We start from the raw sequence: 15694 nt of genomic DNA on the forward strand, positions 1-15694 counted from the left end.
AAGTATTCAGACCCCTTTAAATTTTTCACTCTTTGTTTAATTGCAGCCATTTGGTAAATCCTAAAAAGTTCATTTTTTTTCTCATTAAAGTACACTCTGCACCCCATCTTGACTGAAAAAAAAAACAGAAATGTAGAAATTTTTGCAAATTTATTATAAACGAAAAACTGAAATATCCCATGGTCATAAGTATTCAGAGCCTTTGCTCAGACACTCATATGTAAGTCACATGCTGTCCATTTCCTTGTGATCTTCCTTGAGATGGTTCTACTCCTTCATTGGAGTCCAGCTGTGTTTAATTAAACTGATAAGACTTGATTTGGAAAGACACACACCTATCTATATAAGACCTCACAGCTCACAGTGCATGTCAGATCAAATGAGAATCATGAGCTCAAAAGGAACTGCTCAAGGAGCTCAGAGACAGAATTGTGGCAAGGCACAGATCTGGCCAAGGTTACAAAAGAATTTCTGCATTACTCAAGGTTCCTAAGAGCACAGTGTCCTCCATAATCCCTAAATGGAAGAAGTTTGGGACCACCAGAAGTCTTCCTAGACCTGGCCGTCCAGCCAAACTGAGCAATGGTGGGAGAAGAGCCTTGGTGAGAGAGGTAAAGAAGAACCCTAAGATCACTGTGGCTGAGCTCCAGAGATGCAGCAGAGAGATGGGAGAAAGTTCCACAAAGTCAACTATCATTGCAGCCCTCCACCAGTCGGGCCTTTATGGCAGAGTGGCCCGACGGAAGCCTCTCCACAGTGCAAGACATATGAAAGCCCGCTTAGAATTTGCTCAAAACCACATGAAGGACTCCCAGACTATGAGAAATAAGGTTCTCTGGTCTGAGGAGACAAAGATAGGACTTTTTGGTGATAATTCTAAGCGGTATGTGTGGACAAAACCAGACACTGCTCATCACCTGCCCAATACAATCCCAACAGTGAAACATAGTGGTGGCAGCATCATGCTATGGGGGTGTTTTTCAGATGCAGGGACAGGACAACTGGTTGCAATTGAAGGAAACATGAATGCGGCCAAGTACAGAGATATCCTGGATGAAAACCTCTTCCAGAGTGCACTGGACCTCAAACTTGGCCGAAGGTTCACCTTCCAACAAGACAATGACCCTAAGCACACAGCTAAAATAACAAAGGAGTGGCTTCAGAACAACTATGTGACCATTCTTGACTGGCCCAGCCAAGAGCCCTGACCTAAACCCAATTGAGCATCTCTGGAGAGACCTGAAAATGGCTGTCCACCAACGTTCACCATCCAACCTGACGGAACTGGAGAGGATCTGCAAGGAAGAATGGCAGAGGATCCCCAAATCCAGGTGTGAAAAACTTGTTGCATCATTCCCAAGAAGAATCATGGCTGTACTAGCTCAAAAGGGTGCTTCTACTCAATACTGAGGAAAGGGTCTGAATACTTATGGCCATGTGATATTTCAGTTTTTCTTTTTTAATAAATTTGCAAAAATTTCTACATTTCTGTTATTTTTCAGTCAAGATGGGGTGCAGAGTGTACTTTAATCAGAAAAAAATGAACTTTTTAGGATTTACCAAATGGCTGCAATGAAACAAAGAGTGAAAAATTTAAAGGGGTCTGAATACTTTCCGTACCCACTGTAAGCAGAATTGGGAGATCCCCATAGATATTAGACTGTTGATCGATCTCGCCGATATTGGTGGCCACAGCAGACTTTTGTCTAATGTATATAAGGAGCTTCTCAACTTTGCCCGAGCAGAAAATATACAAATACAATCATTATTCCCCTTGTAAGACTCGTTAACCTCGGACCTGTGCTTTGCGCTGCCTTGACCAATCCCTTCCTCAGAATATCCTTCAGCCATGTCTTCATTTTGAAGTCTCCATCTCCTCCAACTACAGACACCACCAGGTTTGGCGGGGGGATCTTCCAATTATGAGTAATTAGGTTGTATACAATAGAGGGGTCGGTCTCATTTGATAAGCGAATAAACTGTAAAAGACAAAGCGAAAAGTAAAATTTCTAAAATGCTATAATAGATGATTCCACTGTAAAAAGACCTCTGAATTCTTTCTAATTATAGAGCTGTATCATATTGAGCGGTGTCACCATATGCTTTAGAGAGCCATTACATTTTTAGTTTTGTTTTAAAATAACTTTTTAAACTCTTTTTATTGCAATTATTTTTTTTACGCGTCTGCCCGATACAAGGGTGTTCGGGGGATTGAAATTATTTTTACAAGGGCTAAGACAACCATTAAAAAAAAATAAAAGAAGGAATACTCATCCTTAATGATTCCCCACATCTCGTGTTATGATTCCTAAGACTCCTATAGATGAGCTGATTATTGGGAGCAAAAGTTTTTTTGATGTCATTAAAGGGTTATTCCCATCTTCATAGATGTATATTGTTGGATAGAGCTTGCAAAAAAAATAAACCCTTTTGCAATTTGCTGCTTATTAAAATTTGGAGCCATTCTTGAGATATACATTTTTGTTTTGCTTACAACTCATTGTCCAGGTGACCGGCCACCTCTGCTGTCTAGATTGCAACCACAACACCAGGGTTAGGAGGTAACAGAGTCCTCCAATGATTCTCCCCAGCTTTAAAACAGCTCTTACAAGCTCAATAGAAAAGAGCATGCAAGCATGGCACATGTTCTGCTGTCTAGCAGCGGTGGGCGGTCTCCAAGACAACGAGCTGTAAACAAAAAGTGTTAATATCTCTAGAATGGCTGAAAATTTTAAATAAGCAGTAAATGGCAAAGTTGCTTGTATTTACAAGCAATATTTAACAATACCCATTTATGAAGATGGAAATAACCCTTTACCGTTTCCATACAGAATCAATAAAAAAAGTTCTACAGTACACCAAGTAAAACTAAAAAGACAAAATTAATTAAAAAGGGATTTTCTCATGTATGCTGTTTAGGAGCACAAGAAACTATCTTTTCTGATGCTGCTTGCAGAGGCAACGTTACCTCTGCAGCACAGCAGGAGCAAAAGAAGTTTGAAATTGGGAAGATCGAGAGCTTGCAGGTTCTAAAGCAAAGAACTTGCAACACAATCTCCTTGCCTAGGAGCAGTAAAATATAGAATTAAAAATCCATCCGTTCTTAAGAGCAGAGAATAAAATACACAATTTTGTAAATTGCAAAGTTGCTTGTTTAACACTTTGCAATTTTAGCTAATTTAGTAAGATGAGATCTAACAAAGACATTGATAGATTGGATTTCCTATCAATGTTGATGTTCAATGTTCAAAATGCTTCAGGTGACGTGTGGGGCGAAACCATCGCACTGTATAGGTCTAGCAGAGTAATTTGGAAGTGAAGGCCAAAATGATGTTTGCAGAAATGTTTGAGTAATGTATACTCTGACACCGAGGCATTTGCATAGTGTCCTTTCACAAAACCCACAACTGTACAGAGGAGCATCTACTTGTTGCCCAGACACGGAGCCCGACCAGCGACCTGCTTTGAATGGCGAATGCTGAATAAATAACGCGTGACAAGACTAAAAATAGCTGACAATGTAGAGAAGGAAAAACAGCCTCTGCTCCAAAGGAGAAAAATGGAAGGTTTTACAGGTGAACAAAAGCATCATCCAAAATCAACATATCCATTTATAAAAGTAGGAGTATAATTGCAAGAGTTCACAAAAGTATGGTTTTCTGAAGAGTGCATAGGCAATAACAGATCACAAAACACATCGTGCTGCCTGCGCCCATTTCATGTCATTCCTGACATTTCCTCAGGGCTTGCAGGTAACAATGCACCTAGCATATTAACCCCCTAAACCTCCATCTCACGTATCTTCCCCACCTGATCTTTCTATCACAATAAATGACACCACACTTTCCCTAGTACCGGCAATCCACTAGATCTGCAGCAGAGAAAACGGTGATTCCATCAAAATATCAGCAAGCAGCCCAGTAAGTGACACATTGCTGGAATCAGGGTCTCAGCCCCTACATTATGCTACTTTCAGATTACATAGGAACAACTTGATGACGGTTTCCTTTTAATCCGAGTAGGGCTTGTGGGGGTAGTCCTATGGGCGGCACTGTAAACATTGCTGGCATTGTTAATAATGGGAAGATGGGTGGATTTCTTGAAATATCCTCAAAGCGTATTATAATAAGAAGAGATTCTCTGTAAACCACTTTTCCCTTAATTGGTTTCTTAGATTTCAGTTTTTGGATTTTTTTTTTTTTACATGAAACAGAACCACTCTGCCACGAGATGTGTACGTTTCCCCAACATCAGTGTTGACAATTTAGTGAAGCTTTAGTTCCCTCCCAGGAAGACCGTGATCCCATCCACTAGCAACAATTGGTGGGTGAGGTTTGTACAACACATGCTCCATTTTGGCTCAGGACAATGAAAATTTGAGAAAAATTGGTACAGTTGTCTGTTATGATGTGCCTGATATTACAGCTCAGCCACAGGGCACAGCGGCACTATGGAGCCCATGGAAAGGACACCACTTTTAGTTATTAATTATAACCAATATGATCAGAACCTAATCACTGAGTAAAAAACATGACATTGATATCTCACCTTGCTGAGCTTCTTCCCAGCGCCTACAAACTCAATATCTCCATAGGCATCGGTGGGCTCTTCGGTCGTGTGCTCCGCCGAGTTCCAGGTGCTCACGATGGCTGCTCCAAAATTGTCTTCCATGGCCACAGACACATGACTTTGTTTGGGCAGTCCACACTGGCAGAACTGACCCGGTCTGTATTACAGAACAAATATTTATTCACATAACGTTATAAAAGATTCAGTCATGATGGTAGCCTTAACGTTAGCAGCTCTGGATTCTGATTATTCTGCCTTAAATAAATGTATTTAGGGCTAAAAATCATATTTACAAAAACTTTTGCACTATTTGTCTTTTATAGCCTCTGCTCTACTATATATTGCTGGCTGCCAGAATGAGTTAACTGAGAATCCTTCAGTGAGCTCCTTTGACAGGAGAGTTTGTAACTGCTTTCATCTGTCTTTCTGCTGATGATTTATGATCACATAAAAGTTAAGTGCGTGGGAAGAAAAAAAAAAGTCTGTAATAAGGCAAATTTTAAATAAAATCCAATTGGAAAAATTATTTTTAGTCCAAAATATATGCATTTAAAAAAAAATTCCAAAAAGGATTAATATATGATCGAATGCGAACCTAAAGCCATTGCATCCCAATACAAAATCTACCCCTAATCAAGTGCCATGTTTATTACTGGTGACTTCTAATATGGCAGGAGGGCCACCAGGTCCCCTATGTGATTATTATCTCTTATTGATGAATGGATATAACTTTGGGCTCCCAGAATGTTTATTAAAGTGTAGGATTTTGGCCAGATAACCAAGTTTAGTTTTTAGAAGTGTGTACCCTATAAAAATTCTAGTTATATGGGGATTGGCAAGAACCTGAGGTTGAGCTTTATGACATTTTTCTTACCTTGTTACTCGCGGTCGTAGATATTTTTACAATCCACCAAACTTTTTATAAGTTGCAATAAACTTGTAAAAAGTAAAAGTTTTCACACCTCTTTTGTGCATTTTTTAAAAAAAAAAAAAAATATTGTAGAGACTTCTATAAGTAGGTCTTCTCTTGTACAACCAGTCAGTGCAAATATTTGTAGAAACTTCACATATGAGGAGTGTTACTTTTTATCTCTTTCTATGACAGCAGTTTTTCACATATCACTTTTACAGAATTACCTTCTCCTGTGCCGGCCACTAACTGGCTTAAATGCAAAGTTCCTTGTCTATTTATGAAGAGGTTCCGCAGCAGCAGCAGTGACAGAGCAGAGAGCCATCAATCTGCCTGTACCTTGCCGCAGACTGCAGAAAACACTCAAATCAATGAACATAAGCAATTCTATGTAAAAATGATTTGCTGTTCAGGCTTTCGAGCATCTTTTAAACACTGCAGGTTTCTAAAAAAAATAAAAAATAAAAAAAAAATGGTTAAAAGCAGTGACTTCTATTTTTGTCTGGTGTTTTCTGCTCGGTCTGTGCTTTGCAATACTATTCAAAAAGAAAAGTTCAAAAGAAGTCCGGACGTCATTTTTTGGAGCATTTTGCAATGGTCTTGGCTTATTAAAAAAAATTGAGAGATTTTTCTTCATTATGCAGTGGAGTGAAAAAAAAAGGGAAAAGGAAAATTACAGTAAAAAAAGATGCTACAAAAACCACGGTATTGGCCAAAACCATCTGAAAAACACTCAGGAAACAAGAAAAAAAACTTCAGGAAAAAAATACTAGGTGGTGGGGGGGGGGGGGTCACTATTTCAACACCAAGGCACAAGGGGGGTCACCATTGCAATGCGGAGGCACAAAGGGGGTCACCATTGCAATGCGGAGGCACAAAGGGGGTCACCATTGCAATGCGGAGGCACAAAGGGGGTCACCATTGCAATGCGGAGGCACAAAGGGGGTCACCATTGCAATGCGGAGGCACAAAGGGGGTCACCATTGCAATGCGGAGGCACAAAGGCGGACACTTTACCTAGAAGCTTCTCTGGTCCGTCCTTAGGATTGTGCGGACCCCAAGTCATCAGTTACTTTGCAGATAGGTGATAACCTGCATTTATGACACTACTCCTTTGATCTGCGCGAGGCTATGTATATACCATTACAGCAATAAATGCATAATATAGAAAGTAAAAAAGCGAACAGGTAAGAAGTAACGCACCGGCCAGGTCTGTTCTCTTCTATATAGGTGGTACATGTTTTCTTTTTGAATAATTTGGGGATCCAGCTCTGTAGATAGATAAAAAAAAAAAACGAAATTAGATTTTGCAAATTCAGTCATATATTTTATGAAAAATTAAAATGAAGTTGCCAAGATTACATAACAAAATGGATAACGTGCCAGATGTGCAGAACTTATCAGGGACCCAAGACAAAGGTTGCCGCCTGCAGTGTCCATCAATATGAGTCACCCGTTTGATGAAGAGGTGTGACAGGTCTTAGCGCTGACATTCAGGAGCCTCACCCTTTGCATAAACAGTTTCATATTTTACTGCGAAAAACCGGATTCTTTGTAAACATTAATTACAAACTTGCTAGTAAAATAATAGGTCCCATGCCACGTCCTGCAGGTGCGATCCATCCCCCTCCCCAGATATTCTCTACAGAGCGTAGCTGTACGTGAAGGGCTGTGGTGCATGGAGAATCTGGGGGAAGGAGCCATCATAACCGCTCTGATCCTTATCTCACTAATGGCCAAAACCTGCAAATCGCTGAAAAGAAATAAGAAGCTTATAATTGCTTTATAGGTCACTGCATCATGTAACGTTTGGGCCAGTCCAGATGTAAAGCTGCCCAAAATCTTCCAAAGACAAGTCCTTCCTTTCATGAAGGGTCTTTGTAATACAATAATATATTTACAAAAAATGTGAGTGAGTATCTTTTCATGGGACAATACTGAAGATTTGACACTGATACAATGTAAAGGAGTCCGTGTACAGCTGTATTACAGTGTGCCCTTTAAATAACACACAGCCATTAATGTCTAAACCACTGGCAACAAAAGTGAGTATGCCCCTAAGTGAAAATGGCAAAATTGTGCCCAATTTTCCCTCCCCAGTGTCATGTGACCCATTACTCACTTTTGGGATATACCGTAGATAGATAAAAACAGGCAGCACTTTCAAATAATTATCGTGAAAAAGCTGATTTATTCCGTGCCAAAAGTAAACAAACAATGTTTTAGCTCTTTCCCAAGTTTTTTTTCAAAGCTCAAGAGAGAAAGACTCCAAACATTGTATTCTTTGGCACAGAATAAATCTTCAGCTTTTACACCATAATCATACGGCACTGCTGGCTCTTCAGGCCCTTTATGTTTGGGGTCCGTTCTGTGGTTTACGGACCTGAAGTCTTTCACTCGCACTTCATTGTAAATTTGTGTGGCTTAATTTTGTGATTTTTAGATGGGAGATTGATGAAGGTACTTAGTGCACAAATCGGCCAATTCATGAGAGCCCACCAGCCATGACAAGGTGACCTCTCTCTGATTGGACCCTAGACCTGACCTAATCTGTATCAGCTTTAGAGCTGGATCCTACCGGTCCTTTCAATTTGTTGTTTTTTAGCCCGGTAAGATGCATGTTTGATTAGAGTTCCATCAGAAAAAGGTCGCCTTGTTGTGTCTGGTGGGTTCTCTTAAAATGAAAGTACTTAGAGCAGAAATTGACCAAGTCATAGGTATATTCTATATAGCGGTAATTCAGTTTACATACATACAATATAAATAGTAGTAAGAAAGAAGGGGTAACCGGGGAAAGATGTCAAGGAGCTACTTTGGCTTGGCATTTAGATAATGGATTATACCAGTCAACTGAACTTTTGCTCAGGGTAAAGGAAAGTATTTATAGTGATAGATTAACAGAGAAGGTGCCATTGATGCCCTCTACTTCTTACAAGAAGTTATAGATGACACATGATATACACCTTATATAACTGTATGTTGTGGATACAGCGCAGTACATACACAGACTATAGGGCAGGATTATTCTGGGAATGCCCATGAAGAAATAGTCACTTGTGCCAAGACACCTGTATGTGGCAATATCACTGTCTCCTGGCAGCTAATAGTGCAGGGCTGGAAGTACAAAGGCTGAAAATAAGGACATTTAGGATTATTTCCAGTCTTTGTGAGTAAGTACTTGCAGGACTGGTTTTCCAGCTTTCCGCGGTGCTTAGTCACTGATCCGGGGAATACATGGCTAATCCTCTGAGGGTATGGACTAATTCCTATTCTCACACAATACCTCGAAAGCAACATGGTGATCACCCTGGAGACAAAACACTGGTAACTGAAGAACATACATGAATACTGAACATCCTGTAATAACAGTACTGTATGCTTATAGAGTATATCTGCCTTGGATAATCTGGAAGACCCCCTTTCGATGAATTTATTATAGGATGTAGTGTGGCTGAGACCACCACCACAAAAAAAAAAAAAAAAAAAAAAAAAAATCAGATGCAAACTGATTGCACACGTTCAATATCCCTGCAGCTCCCCCGCAGGTGAGATAAAGCATTACACAGACCACGTGTGACAAGGGAACATATAAAAGTGCAACATTTTTTATTGGGTTCAGCTGAAGCCTTACACCCATGGGTGTTGGCTGAGCATAGGATAAAAGGAGATGGCAACATGCTGATGGGTTCCCGTATAGTGTTGGGAAGAAAAAAAAAAAAAAAAAAAAAAAAAAAACAACACACATTATAAAGCCACTGATCACATTTATAAATACGGGATTTCAGTGTTTATGCACATTGCCTACTAAGGTGGCTCAGTGGTTAGTACTCCAGCTTTGCAGCTCTGGGGTCCTGGGTTCAAATCCCACCAAGGACAACATCTGCAAGTAGTTTCTAGGTTCTCCCTGTGTTTGCGTGGGTTTCCTCACACACTCCAAAAAGGATTTCCCCTTTGCCTAAGACCCTACTCCACGAGATATAAGGTTACCAACTGCCCTCAATTTGAATTCAAACTTAGCTGCCGGTTTATTTTCAAACTATCATTAACAGCTGTCGTAACCAGACACCTTTCAATAAGAATCATTTCATTGGATCGATATAAGGTTCAATAATAAATAATCACAAATACTACAAATAAAATAAGAAATAAGACAACAATATAAACCATCATAAAGTATTATAGGTCTCTGCCAGAGGAACCATGTGTGACATGCAGAAGTAGTGCTGTTGCTTCCAAAGCATCCAGCAACTGTTGCAAATAGCACAAGCACAGGAGACAGGAAGTGTTGTGCTTCAGAAGCATCCAGCAAATAGAGGGGTTAACACAGCCACAGGAGACAGGGAGTGTTTTAGCAGAGCCCCAGGGGGGGATTGTGGGGAACTTGTTAATGTTGTCTGGCTGAAGCTGAAGAGAAAGGTGGTGTGTTATCTGTAGCTGACAGAAGGCAACTGAACAGGATTTAGATCAGGAGAGAAGCTAAACACAGGTCAGATAAATTCTCTGAACTAACAGTGCAGAGTATTATGGGACAGGAAGATAAGGACTGGAAGGAAGCATGTCAGAGATCATCTCCCTCATTACACCCTTCCCCCCCTCCATCTCCATGCAGGATAAAGAATGCTGTGTACTATTGAGTGCTGTGAAGGAAAAGCCTGTGGCTGTGTATGCATTGAAGTGTGCTGCTAAGAGATCTAATCTATGCTGAATTATGCTACTGAAGAGACTGTAATACTGTGCCTTGTGAAGAAACTACTGTATTGTTACTGGAGCCGGTTGCTCAAGAAACTCAGACTGTACTGTAATGAAGATTGTTGCTGTAATATCCCTGAATTGCACTGGCTGTGCTTCAGATTAAACTCTACTGTTAAACTGTTGAAAAAGACTCTTGTCAGGGGTATCTGGTCAACAATTGAATCTATCGTGTGCCTGAGAGAAGCTGCAGCAGATGGTCTATGGTGGCCCTGAGTAACTGTTCCTCCAGGATTACAAAGAATTCATGAAACCCGTCTCGCCCTATCTGAACCTAGCGGCGTGCGTGTAACACGTGAACTCCAAGTTCTCCCCCAACCTCCCGGTTCCTGCTGAGTAGACATATTACTATGCACCACTCTAATATGCCATGTCCTTGCAGAACGCGGTTCCACTTCTGAGCATCCAAACATAAAACTAACAGGTTACTCTGGAATCCAAAATAAGCATCTGGAAATCACTTGAATTAACCAGATGCGGATAAACCCATCTACAATCCGCTGTGACATCCGACCTAAATAAAACCCAGTCACATTCACAAAATATTTAGGGCAGCTGTAATGCCTGCCAAAAAAAAAGGAGGAACTTCCTCGTCATCCTCCCTTATATGTGCCTCACTATTTAACCCAGCAACCTATCCCCTTGCTCCCACATACACACTTTTACTTAATTTGCTTTTAATGGACAACCCCTTTATCATCTACCCAAAAGGTACTATAAACTTACTGATAAATAGGGGTCTGACTGCTGAGACCTGCCAAGATAGGCAGAATGGGGAATTTTAATTGCTGACGAGGCACAAAATTAGAAAATGGGGCAACAAGTAGGATGACCGCACCATTCATTCTCTATGGAGGCAGCTGGAAAAAGTCAAGCCCAGCATTCGACAGCCCCATAGGGAATGAATGGAGCGGAGATCGAGCATGTGCACTGCGCTCCAGTCTAACAGGGATAAAAGTTCCCCATTCTGCCGATCAGTGTGGGGCACAGAAGTCGACCCTTCACCGATCAATAAGTCCTGTAGAGAATGATATTCTCAGAATGTATATACATATGTAGGTGGAATCTGCAATTAAAACAGAAGGCCACTTGGGATCATTATACATCATGAATTCTTCTAGTGATATGCAAATCTGCCAAAATTCAAATCCAACAGTTTGCTCGAATGTGATCATAAAATTCAATTTGCATCGAATAAGTTAATAAATGGGTAGAGATGAGCGAACCCGAAGTGTAAAGTACGAGGTTCATACTGGGCATCTTGTGTCCGGTGCTGAACTCCAAACACAGACTTCTCGAGAGCGAAAAAGAGAAATCTTGATATATCCTGGACCTCTATATGCCTCCCTACTCCCCGCCCCCCTATTTTTTACCATTTGCTTTGGCAATGCTAATATGTACTTAGTCCTGCCAATAAAGCTCATTTGAATTTGGAGATAGAGATAGAGATAAAAGAGCGAAAAAAGAGCAGAGAGCAAGAAGAGAGAAAAGAGCAAGAAAAGAAAGAGGACAGAGAAAGAAGCTTTCCAGCTCCAAACTTCGGGTCCCCATTGATTTCATTATTCCATCACCATGCGGTGGATTGATGTGGTCATAGCAAGTCAGTATTATTTAACCTTCTATAGCGGTATTATTTATAATTTTGGTCTTGCAGTAAAATTTGAGATGGGGGGGTGAAGACATGTGCGCTTTAAAATGTTATTGTTGTATTTAAGTCTCAGTCTGCCCCTGATTTCGGGTTAAGAGCTTCTCTTGTGCAGATAACGGCTATATGTGAAGAATAGAAGGGAGGGGTCTGCACTGCAGTTAGGGGGGAGGAATTCTTTATAGAAAAATTTCAACAAGTTTTTGCCTGACACACAGGGATCACTGACATGTAACTAACACCAAGGAGCTCGCAAACCACAGATTCTCCCGCCCAAAACCACAAGAAAAATAGGCGTATGTACATAAATTACATACGGTTCAGAGCTGCATTCATAGTTCATGAGGCTTCAGAGCTGAAATCTCCTGGTGTTTCATTGCATCTCATTGGCAGAGGAGAGTTTGCTTTAATTTTTGGATTTTTTTTTTGTTTTCTACCCAGCGTTGGGTTCACAAATCTACTGTGCAATATATACGCTGCGTGAAATGACAGGAGCTGAGGGTTTGGGATCGGCAGCATGTCAGTTTCGGCTGCGGATGTAGGTGCGAAATTCACCCTTTCACCACTGCTTCTTCTTCGCAATGATATCCACTTTCACTGTAACATCTCCACGGTGGGAATTTTTTCAAGGGTTCATTTCTACGCCCAAAAAAAATGCTGCATACAATAAGCACGTTTTTTTGCAGCGTTTTTACATTTGTTGTTCAAAATAACGGGTGAAAAGTGCTGGAAAAAAAAAAAGTGCTGAAAGAATTGACACGCCTTGGCAAAAAAATGCAGCAGTGCTGAAAACACGAGCTGTAAAAAAACAACATGTGCAGGAGATTTTAGAAATCGCATTGGTTATGCTGTTATTGTAAAATGCAGCCAGTTTTACGCACTACGAACTCTACATAAAAAAATACAGCAGAGTATGAACATAACCTTAGCGTTAGACCAAGCACTATGCAATAATCGGACGTGGGAAAAACGCTAAACTGTTAGAGCCTGACGACGATCGAGCTGTTCAAAGATAGTCAGCAGAAGTATGAATGCAGCTCTGAAGTATAAAACAGATTGTAACCCAGAAACAAAGCAAGATAGGTAACTAATTTCTATGTCATTTATATTACCCTTTTGTGTCACCCTGGCCTGGATGCCACAAGTGTAATAAAGCTGTGTCTGAGAGCAAGGGGGAGGTTCTCTGGTTAGGGGAACATTAGCATGCAGTACCTCCTGTCTCAGGCCAGTAGGGGGAGCTGGCTGCCCCTATAAAAAGCTGGTACTGGGGGCAGGGTTAGGGAGAACTTGAAGGCCTGTCTCAGCACTGAGACTTGTCCCAGAGCAGAACAGGGACAGACAGTTGCACTGCACCTAAGAGGAAGTGTGGCAGGAGGAGAGCCACAAGCCAGAGACAAGAGGCGAAGCAAGCCTGTCTTGGCAGATAAAGGACTTGCTTTACCAGACTTTGGTGTCTGAGGCTGGAAGGATTTCACATTCTCCAGCAGATAACCAGTCCGCAAGGGACTGTATATTCCTTGGCCTAAGAAGCCTGGAGGCCCTGCCACAACAGAAGGGACCAGCAAGGAACCCACGTCGCAGGCCATACAGGCGAGAATACACGGAAAGCTTGGAAACGTGGGCTGTTACCCTATAAAGAGGAGATAGCCAGAAGGAGCGCAGAAAGCACGGTAGGCCTACACCCTCACCCTGACCAGGGCCAATTTCCCCGTTGCTCTCAGACATCCAGGTCCCCTCCTAGCTGGGACTGTTTGTGGATCAATTTACCTGTTCTAGTAAAGACCCTGGACTGCAACCTGTTGTCTGTGTGCTCCTTGCTCCTCCAGCACTATCAGCACTGGGACTCTCACTACCATCACTCCCACCATCCATTATACTGCCCTGGGGCCGCACTCTTCCCGTGGGGAGTCACACTACCCTAGCTGCACACCTCATCAGCCCCAGCGGTCTGCATGCAGCGGCGGTTCCTAATAACCGCAATCCACGGGTGGCGTAGTCGGACATAATCAATAGCACATAACGGACTACCACTGGCCTGACCACCCTGAGCCACGGAACCGGGTTGCCACTACTACCCCCATCGTTCCCTATTGCCCGGATCCGAGTGCCCCACGGCCCAGGGGGCGAGTCACTTTAATAAACAGAGCTTCAAACTAAAGAAAAAGAAGGGACAGCCATATTTTTTAAAGACTTTGTAAAAAGGAGGGCTAGAAGTATCTGATGGGAGGAAGCTTTGACTAAGCTGCAGAGGAAATGTAGAATTGTATGGCAGCCGTTCACCTGAATGGTTGTCCCCATAATATATATACGAGTGGCTTTTAGTGGGGGATCCTGCTCTATGACATTTGTATGCCCTACCAAGGCATTTGGAGAAGGGTTGTCTTAGTGAGATGACCCCTTTAAGGAAGCAACACCCAGTGTTATATTGCTGTGATAAGGAGTAATAATACAAGTCTTCAAGGCGTGGAGCCATAGGGGAGACTCATACTATTACCTAGACGAGCAATGATCACCCAGGTCATGTCATGTTCCTCTGCTGAAAATAACTTTTAAAACTTTTTCCCAAAGTTTTCAATCAAAGCAAAGGCTAAAGCTACCATGCAACGCTTCTATCAAGGGATCTGTATTATCTTGCAAGATGAAAGGACATTGAATAAGCAGTTTGGCCGCACACCAGGAAGTGAGCGGTGCTGATGATGTTGCACCCCCTTATACTTGTGCATGATCAGCAGGTATCTTTCATTCCTTTAAATAGATTTTCTCAAGATGAAAATCCCCTTGTTAAGCCGCCCAAGCAATTAGCCAAATCACACCATTGGTTAAGCTGCTGAGGCCCCAGTCACTGGGTATCACTGAAGCAATTGGCCATGATTTTCTAGCAGGGGACATGTATTATTAAATTATGCCCACTCAAATGAGAACGTGACCACGTAATGCCAACATTCACGTACTTAAAGTTTAAGCTGTATGACTACACAGGCGTTCTGCAAGCAAGGAGCCAGCTGCTACATAAATAAATAGGCTAAGGTTACACACAGACTTCGGCAGCAAGGTTCCACAGCCAATGATCGCTGTGTGCAGCGTAATATAGATGAATGGAGATGGATTTCGATCCCTAAGGTAACACAGCAAAAAGGTCACAAAAAAGTCCAACCCAGTGGAATTTTTTGGAGGTTGATTGTCGCAGTACTCTAGGGTTAGCCATGCAATCCAATTCACTAAGTTTCTGTGAGATCACATTGGGTTTCAGCTGGGTATTAAAAGGGTTCTCCGCTACTGAACAATTCCTTCTTAGTAAGTTGCAATCTGGTGCAGAAAATCAAAAATAAAGAGCATACATACCTGCCGGACTGGCGTCAATCCTACTAAGTCACCGCTGACTCTCCTGGCAGTCACGTGAAATTTTTTTGTCCCATGACCTCTGCAGCCAGTCAATGGCTGCTGATTGGCTGCAGCCTTCCAGTATTTTGTCATAGATGAAACCCAGAAGATTATTGGCTTCATCCCCACCCTGATCATGGAGGACTTTAAGGACAAGAGCACGACCTAGTACCATTCTAGACGCGTACATACCACACATATTTCTGTGCACAAACATTATCATCTCCGAGCTTGAAGCAAAGTTCAAAAGAAAATCTGATGCAAAAGCAAAACTTTCCCGCGGCCACTACACAGATATCAACATGTTTTATTTTGGATATATGTCATAAATGACGGCGATGGGAACATCCCATACTTGCTAACTTAACCAGAAAGTTCAACAGCCTAATGGATTAAGGCGAGAACTCTTGGGATTCCCAGAAGAATCAGCAAATATCCAA

The 15694-nt window shown here is 41.7% G+C and overlaps 1 protein-coding gene across 1 annotated transcript in view; it reads right to left on the reverse strand.

The window, feature by feature from the left end:
- Positions 1 to 15694, reverse strand: part of TRPM4 (transient receptor potential cation channel subfamily M member 4) — an 84806-nt gene that overhangs the window by 55067 nt on the left and 14045 nt on the right. Inside the window, exons 2-4 of the mRNA XM_073656411.1 lie at positions 6683 to 6750; positions 4549 to 4726; positions 1799 to 1979 (exon numbers count right to left, since the gene is read on the reverse strand). Coding sequence (XP_073512512.1) covers positions 1799 to 1979; positions 4549 to 4726; positions 6683 to 6750 — 427 coding nt within the window. The remainder of the gene's footprint in view (positions 1 to 1798; positions 1980 to 4548; positions 4727 to 6682; positions 6751 to 15694) is intronic.

Source organism: Phyllobates terribilis, unplaced genomic scaffold, assembly GCF_046119375.1.
Source record: "Phyllobates terribilis strain yellow unplaced genomic scaffold, ASM4611937v1 Scaffold_12__6_contigs__length_324123572, whole genome shotgun sequence".
NCBI classification, from domain to species: domain Eukaryota; kingdom Metazoa; phylum Chordata; class Amphibia; order Anura; family Dendrobatidae; genus Phyllobates; species Phyllobates terribilis.